Genomic DNA, 9,127 nt, shown 5'->3' with positions numbered 1-9,127 from the left:
TCCCCTTTCTGTGCAATGGTAAAGATGCTGCTGAGATGTGCCAATTGGTACAGTGTCTTTGGTTAAAGTGGTCTTTCCGTTTGTACTATATTTCACACCTCAGTTTCAAGTATTAACTCAAGGGATGACTTGACAGGGAAATAAATCAGAGTGGTAGACCCAAGACCAGATCAGAAATTTCCACTCCAGGGCCTACGCGTTCCTTTCATAGTCAAGCTTGAAATACCTGAATTCCTTTCCCCATACAATGGTTTTCTCTCCGGATGTGTTTCAGTCTTCTAATGGCAGATACAGAAGTTAAGTTTACCAGATATGTCCAATAGATATATGAATGGAGATAAAAATTATATTCTTAACTTCTGGCACCAGGAAGCCTTAAGAGATGAAGCTGTCTTTACGAAAAACACCGTAATAAATGCCTGAAGCAGATGGAAGCTGAGACCCAAAAGCCTGGGAGTTGGCTGTTACCAAGGTAACTTGTTGCTAGTAGGTGAGGGTGAAGAGGACCAAAATGATGAGAGAGATGCCATGGGGAGATAATGAGACAGAGTCCTAAAGAAAAAGGGTTTGAGATAAGCTGAAGGGAAAAGAGGATTGGAGAAGCGGAAAAGGACTTATAAAGCACAGAAAAGTCCCATAGGTGGTTTATAATTGATTACTATATGGTTCCTATATTCTTGTCAATTTGGGAGGGTTTTGAACTGTTGCAGAGGAATAAATAGAAGAGTATAGAGAGTTTAAGCCAATGTCACTCAGATTTTATGAAGTAAGAAGAGTTCCCAGATGACATTTGGGTTATATCTGGAAGAAAACCAGCTAAGTCTCAATCTGGGAATATTTCTAGATAGCTTTTTCCAAATTGTAGTACAATTGAGAGGCAAGAATCCTGCCAATGGAAACCATATGCAATTGAGGCAGTTAAGTTGCCAATATTTGGAGATGTTCTAGGAAGAATCTAGATTGGGTATGTAGTTTGCTATTCTTGGGAGAATATAATGTCTTGACAAATGAAAATTAAAGAAGAGTTAATTTTTGACTTGAGTTTTAAAGGAATAAATCATATTGTGTGGAAGAGAAACAAATAAGAAAAGTTATGCCATTGGATAAAGGTCCAGAAAGAACAGAGAGAAAGGAAGATGGTCAGACATTCTCTTGAGTAAATTTAGAAAAATTGATTAATTGAGACCTTAGCATGGAGAACCGTCAGGGTGTAGGCAATAAATTCTTGTGGAGGAGCTATGTCTATTAATGTGTGAAGCAATTGGCAGTCATGAAAAGAATAAAATAAATATAATGAATGGACATCATAATTTTGGCTCTCTTGTGTAGAATACACTGGGAGTAAAACTCCAGAGATAGAAAAGACTGAGGAGAGATGGGGAAGTCATGAGAAAGTTGGGACCAACCTGGGGACTGTGGAGAGGAAAAGATAGGAGCGGCATAGAATAGAGAAAGACTGGCTGTTTAGGGATGAATGGCTGTGGGAATGGAAGAGAACGAGGCTTGCTTGCTCTTGCTTGTATTTAGGGAACAGTACTATCACATAGGGTTGTGAAGAGTAGAGCTGGTTTTTGGTATTAGTTGCATCAATGCAAGCTCCCATTTGTTTAGATTCTTGTTGTACCTGGAGCCTCAGGTAGCTTTGGGACACAGCAGCTTACCTTTAAAACCTTTTTCAATGCAGGACTACTCAGCATTAGTGAAGTTAAATGAATAGAGACTGTAGCATAGATGATAGTTTCGCTGGCCCAGAACCAGTAACTCTTATGCGTTAGGTTATAGGTAGTGGAGATGATTATGGTCAAAAAGTAAGAGGTGAAGAAGATGAGGAAGAAGGCAAGAAACCTCAGGGCAGTGGCATGAGCTTTCATGCTGAAGTTGCTGTGGCCAGTGTCGTGATGTCGTATCTGCCTCAAGTGTTGGCACAACGAGGCTATGAGCAAGATGGTGGAGGTCAGGAACAGTAGGAAAGGAATGAACGACGTTGCCAGAAGCTGATGTACGTAATTTTTCTCCAGGAATGTCCTAAGTGTCTCAGTCTCTGTGTTGTTTCCAGGTAATTGCATCATGGATATTAACTGACTCTTGATGAAGACAACTCTAAGAGCTGAAACAATGATTGTCACACAGGAAATCATCAGAGAGCCCAGCAACAGCCGGGGAACCAACCTCAAAATTCTCCACCTCAGCCAGAGGAAGATGGCGTAGGTGAAGGAAGAGACTTTGACACAGTAGACGACAGCAAGCAAGCTGGTTAACCAGAATGCAAGAGTATTAGTAAATTCCCAGATGGTTGTTATGTACCAAAGATCATCGTCAGGGTTGAAATAGGAGCAAAAGTTGTGCAGCACTGATGACCACTGTAAACAGAAGTGGCAGACGCTCAAGCTGATGAGAATCATGTCCACAGGTGACAGCCTTTTAACCTGCACCCACTCTCTGCTCAGCACCGCAACAATTAAGCTGCTCTGCACAATTATTGTCAAGGACTCAAGCAGATAGATGGTCATGAAGAAAACAGTGAGTTGGTTGGGTATCATTCTTCCACTGCAAAGTATCTTCCTGCTCACAGACCCAGAATCTCTGCAATAATTTCTAAGTAGAATATACATTCCTGGCCTCACTATTGTCTCATGCAAGAAAATACCTCTCTAGGGATGTAAATTTTCTCTAGCTCAATTTTGATTTTGCATGTTCCTATCTGCAGAATTTGCTTATGCTTTTCTTGGTGGTTTGTTATCAGACCTGGGATGGAGGGAAATGTTATTTGAATGTGGATTTTTGCTCGTGAGGTTATTTGATTATTCCCAGAAATGAAATGCCTGTTTCTTAACCATGCCATTGATTCCTCTTTATCTCTGTGAGGTGTCTTGTCTTTAATTTATTTCCTCATCTCCTTTTAATGATAGCCTCATTCTTTTAACCTACAATTTGAACCGCAGGAAAGACAAATCCTTCACTGTTTTTTCATGTCCTGGGTGCTGTATCTATTTTGCTACCTGAGTGCTGTAATCATGACAACTTCAGAATCCCTGTCTCCCCAGCTTCCACAGGAGCCGTGGGTAGATGCAGCAACCAAAGTATGAGTGTCAATAAAAAATAATAATAAAGAAAAGTCCTTTCTTTGAGATTCCACCCACAAAATTGCTGGAACCTCAGACCTTCATGTATCATCCTCCAATACAGACCACTTCACAGCTGCCTGTCAAATACTTCAACTCAAGAAATCACTGCACACACCCCATTGCACTCCCTATGTCGAGGTGTGGCATCCTTTGCTATTGACCTTCAGTTGAAAAGAGTTGATCTTTTTAGATCCTTGGAAATTGTTCTTATCCCATTAATGTCACTGCTTTGATTTATTTCCTCCTTACATAGCTAAGCTCTTTCTGTTACTGCTCACACTGCTCAAAATAAAAGAGTAAACAATTTTATAAAATTAATCCTATTGAATAGAAAGGCCTAGAAGCCTTGTACACTCTTTTTTCCCTGTCAACTTATTATCTTTGTGCTTCCTCTTCTCTGACCAGACTGTGGAGACAAATGGGTCACTGATGGTGTTAACATAAAATGCCATGGACTCTGGTGTAATCTGGTTTTGTATAATTGCACTCTTCTAGAATGTGCCCATTAGATATTTCTGGAAGAATCTGTGGGCTTACAAGGAAGTCTGACGCCAGTGGATGAAGGATGATCTGATCTGTTAGGCACCTGCTGAAGCGACTGCACCTGCCAGCTGCTTCCTTCTCCAGCAGCATAGCATGGCCTTTGCTGCACCATCCCTGTCACATGCTCATGCTGCTCAAAGCCCATCCCCTAGACTCTGAGCCTGAGCTAAGCAGCCAGTGGTCTGTGGAGAAGACCTGTGTTCACACTCTGAGCTGTTTGAGGCAACTTGTCCTTCTAGCCTTTGTAATCTCAGCAGAGGAAAATTGGGTTTGTAGTTGCCCAAACTACTACCATAGCACCTTCATGAAGCCTAGTGTTTCACTATCTTGATTCTGGGACCACATTCTTGAGTATCCAGTGTTGCTGGTGTGGAAGTGAGACTTGTTGTGTGGTAGATTGTAACATAAAGCTGAGAATTAAAAGCCTCAGAGGCAAAAGGATCCCTATAAAGCGGGAACTTGGGAATCTGTACACTTCAAGTGCTGTTTTGGACAATGGACAAACTACACATTACTTCTAGATATCTAGAAATTAATTCATAGCTATCTAGGTAGGATAGAGAATAAATTCAGCAAATTAATTCAGAAAAACTACACCGGATAGACACCAAATATTGAATTAGTGTCTTCAAAAATGAGAGGAGAATTCTAGTAATTATTACTTGGTGAGAAAGACAAAGTGAGTCATTGACTCTATGTGTGATAAGCACCAGACTTGTGCTTATCACCCATGGACTTTACTTATTGAAGGAAGGTAAAACAGAAGTAATCTAGCATAAAGGTTAGAATTCTTAAACATAAAACAAGAAACCACAGAACTCATGATGCAAAGGTAAATTATAGCATTAAAATATTACACTTGGCCGTGTCTGGGTGGCTCAGTTGGTTGGAGCATCATCCAATACACCAAAGTGTTGTTGGTTCAATTCCTGGTCAGGACAGACACCTAGGTTGCAGGACTGATCCCCAGTCTGGGCGCATAGGGGTGGTAAGTGATCAGTGTTTCTCTCTCTATCTCTCTCCCTTCCTCTCCTGCCACAACCTTAGCAAAGGGGTTCAGGATCAGAAGGAAGGGCCAATGCACAAATGAAAATACTAAACAAGAAATATGAATTTAGAAGGCATTGGGGGCCAGGTAGAGACCTTTTTTTTGAAGAGGCACACGGACTTCTGGCATGGTTCGCTATTTATTTACTTGAATACACATTTGCCCTTCAGCAATGCATACAGGCATATCAAAGGTAAAATTTGGTAAATAGTAAAAAGATTATCAGGATAGGAAATTGCCTCAAACCACCACTATCTCAACAGACATGAATTGGAAGAATTCATATTGCTAAAATGCCCATATTACCCAAAGCCGTCTATAGATTCCACGCAATCCCTACCAAAATTCATTCTTTTCCTATTCTTACCTTATGGAGCTCTCTCTCTCTTTTTCTCTCTCTTACACACACACACACACACACACACACACACACACACACACACACACTCAATCACACACACATACACACACAAATATTATTCAGCCATGATAAAGAAGGGAATAAATACTATTATTTGCAACAATATGATATTATGCTAATTGAAGTCTGTCAGACAGAGAAAGACAAATACTGTATGATATTGCTTAGATTTGGAATATTAAAAAGCCAAACTTGTACAAATAGTGTAGATGCTGGTCACTAGGGCCTGGAGCATGGGGAAATTTGGACTATATTGGTCAAAGGGTACAAAGTTGCAGTTAAGAAGGTAAATAGGTTCTGGGAATTAAATGCACAGCACTGTGATTATAGTTAACAATACTATATTATACACTTGAAAATTGCTAAGTGACTATATCTTTTAAAATATCTTTATTGTTGAAAGTATTACAGATGTTCCCATTTTTCCCCCATTTGACCTCTTCTAGCACACCCTTGCCCTCCACCTCAGGCCTTCACCACCTTATTATCAGTGACCATGGGTTAAGCTTATATGCATACAAGTTCTTTGCTATATCTCTTCCCACCTTCCCACCCTCTCATGCCTTCCCTCTGAGACTAGACAGTCTTTTCTATATTTCTATGTCTCTGGATCTATTTTATTCATCAGTTTATTTTGTTCATTAGATTCCACATATGAGTGAGAACAAGTGACTATATCTCAAATGTTCTCACCACAAAAAGGAAATAACTATGTGATGTGACAAATGATAATTCGATATATAAGGATATCAAGTCAACATGTTGTATGCCTTAAACTTACAGTGTTGCATATCCATTATATTGTAATAAAAAAAGAGGTAAAAGGAAGAGAAATTTACTAGTGTAACAGAGCTTTCATTTGGTGCCAAGTCAGGTAAACGGCATCAGCAAATGTGAGGAAGTAGAGCTATGCATGGATAGTCAGGAAACAAGAGCAAATGCATTGGGTGCAAACACTTGGGTTTATGTTGGAGATAATTGGAAGTTAAGGCTGGGCCAGTAGTTCAGAGGCAGATCTTGAAAATCCTTGAATACCAGGATCCTAAATAGGCAAATGGTGCAACTGAAGGTTGTGAATCCATGTAACATGAACTGTAGGCATGGGAGGGTGCATACAAATATCCACTAAATAAGTGTTGTAGTGTGTCTAATTAGGAACAAACTTCATGTCAGGTGCTACCAAGGATTTACCTTTTTTGCCAGTCTCCTCCACATAGGACATCATGTGAAGGGCAGGTGTTTACTTTCCAGTTGTCAATGATTTGATGTATATATGATTTATATATGTTTGTACACAGGTGTTGGGCTATAGAAGTCACAAAACTCCTACTAAATTTAATGTCGCCACTCACAAGTGTCCCGACACTTGCTCCTAAAACCCAGGGACACAACTGTCTTTATCTTCTGCTCTGTGTTCTGAGTTATTCAGCACACTTTTTGTCTGAGTGTTAATAGGTGTTACAGGGCAGCATACTTACCTTTTAGGCAACAGAGGTGCATAGCCTCTTGGTGCCTGAAATTCATATCAAGCTACTCAAACTCAGAAGAATGTCCTGTTCTTGGTCCAAGCATTGGAGGTGCTGTTCATCTTTCTAAATGTACCTCCCTTTAAATCCTAACCATCTTTCCCCAAAGTTAAACTCTTTGCAACTTTCAAATGTATCCCCTGCTTTCCTCTCCCTTTTCTTTGGTTCTTTGGGATGATATTAACCAGTCTCGTTAATTTAAATAATTCACTTGACCTTGTTAGGTTTATTTTCCAGCTGAGTTGGATTGAATAATCTTGACCTGCCTTTTCAGTTGAAGATATATGTAAAAGCTCTTTGTGAATTATTAGGTGCCCCAAAGATAAGAGATAGATATTATTTCTGTTTGTCTTTTTAATTTCTGGATTCTCCCAAACTTCCTCTAACACTCATCCAGGATAAGTTTTCCCTTGCACTTTATGGAAAAGAAGACAGTGAGAGGATTACAAGTATTTAACAGAATCTGGAAGAATGTCTTCGTGTATGCAGTAGTGGAGGGAGGGAGATTCATACTTTCCCCTTTGTATACTTATATAAAGGAAATGGTTTCATCCAGCTATCTGAGATTTTTAGAACATGCACAATGTGGATGCAAATGATCAATAGCAGTAATTCAAATTTCACTGGCTGCTGGAGGCTAAGACCAGCTGATCATAATAAATGGGAGAAGTCCTCAGAAGGCTGATGGACTCTGATATTCAGCAGGGCTGAAAATCAGCATTATATTACCCTGCTGCTGGCCAACTGGCTGAAGGTGATCCCCTAAGCTGATAATCCTTTATTGTTTACCAAACCTTACCATTGATGTCTGTTTGCTTTGCTAAAGGGCAAATGTATATTCTAGAAAATAAAAAGCCATGGGTCCCGAGATTCGGGGAGCTCACCCCAATCGAGGGTGAGGCCTCCACCTGGCTTTCCCCCACGCCTTCTAAATTTATATTTCTTGTTTAGTGTATCCATTTATGTTGCAGCCCCTTGTTCAGATTCCTGAACCCTTGCTGCTAAAGCTTATGGCATTTATGACTCCCAAGACAGGGACTGGAGAAGAAGATTCGCTGGAGCGAAAAAGGAAGTTCAGCAGTAAAGTTGGGGATCATCAGTAAAAGGTGGGGAGATTCACTGCATGTAAAGCTCGCACCAGCTTTGGAAGTCACGATCCAAAGTGGGCAAGGATGTCTTTTGTTTTGAGCCAGGTTATAATGGGCAAGAATTTGACTAAAAGGCAAAAATATTATCATAAATTTATAGCTTGTATACTCAAGGATAGAGAAATTGAAATGTCAAAGGGTACTCTCTTAAACCAGGCTCAAGGAAAATGAGTGCCCTTGTCATTTTTAATTATGTGGGTTCTTGTTCAAATTGCAAAATGCCTAATTCGTATTGGGGATCAAAAGTCTGTAATAACTAAAAAAGCCCTGGGGGATCCTTTGCCTCTAGTGTGGAAAGGCTCGACAGCTAGAGTGGATAGAGCTGTTAGCTCTCTCGCAGGGGGACTCTTTGAGGCTTTCTCTGAAAATTACCATATGATGCCTTGGGACAGGCAGATTTTAGGTAAAATAACTTTAAAGGCTACTCATTGCTATGGAGAGTGGATTAGGAAAAGATTTATGAAAAAATCTGATTTATTAAGACTTGTCTGTGTTATGGGTGATTATTTGTCGTGGTTTTATCTCTTCATCTTGTTTGATTTAATGTGTTTATTGTTAGTCTATTAAGCATGCCTTTAATTTAATTTAATGTGAAAAGAAGCCTAGGTGGCCAGGCCATTTACTGAATTTGCCCATTGCAAACAGGATGTGGGGGTGGGAAGAAAGAATATGAGCGAGATACTTGGCCAAGGGTACCTGTCCTAGGGGATAAAGGGAGGTAGAGATAACAAAAAGAAAAATCTCCTTTTTTGCCATGTTTTTTATTTCCCAGTCCGTCATTTAAAATTTGGCACAACTTAAGGGATACGTCTAGGATTTCTTACTTGTGAAGAGAAAAAGAGGCATTAAGGTAGATCTTAAGCAACCACTTCATTTCTGGAAATTGCTCAATGCCTTTTGTGGAAACAGAAGACTAAGATTGTTTTCTGTCCTTGAATGATGCCTGTGAACCCTTATTAACTGGGGCATGTTTAAGTAAGTAAGTTCTGAAATCATGAAAAATATATTTTGTGCCTCAAACATGAGATTTTTGTTTTCTTTCAGAAAGCAGCACTCAATGAATTACTTCTTCTACCAGGTTCGTTTGGAATTTAATATTTAAAAGAAATACAGAGATTGAACCAAGATGGTGACATAGGTAAACTCCGGAGTTTGCTGCCTCGAACAACCACTTCAAAAATACAACTAAAAGATGGAAAGAACATCATCCAGAACCACAGGAAGGCTGGCTGAGTGGAAATTCTACTACTAGAAGGAAAGAGAAAAGCATACTGAGACTCAGAGGAGGCGCAGTGCTGAAGTAAAATACTAAGGTG

General features: G+C 39.8%; 1 protein-coding gene across 1 annotated transcript; it reads right to left on the bottom strand.

The window, feature by feature from the left end:
- Positions 1-1,607: 1,607 nt before the first annotated feature.
- On the bottom strand, positions 1,608-2,540 carry LOC102431375 (taste receptor type 2 member 16-like). The gene has a single exon (XM_006090514.1). It carries the CDS (start codon positions 2,538-2,540, stop codon positions 1,608-1,610), a length of 933 nt encoding a protein of 310 aa, XP_006090576.1.
- Between the last annotated feature and the right edge of the window lie 6,587 nt (positions 2,541-9,127).

Source organism: Myotis lucifugus, unplaced genomic scaffold (genome assembly GCF_000147115.1).
Source record: "Myotis lucifugus unplaced genomic scaffold, Myoluc2.0 scaffold_73, whole genome shotgun sequence".
In the NCBI taxonomy this organism is placed as follows: Eukaryota; Metazoa; Chordata; class Mammalia; order Chiroptera; family Vespertilionidae; genus Myotis; species Myotis lucifugus.
This window is presented reverse-complemented; position numbering and strand designations above follow the sequence as displayed.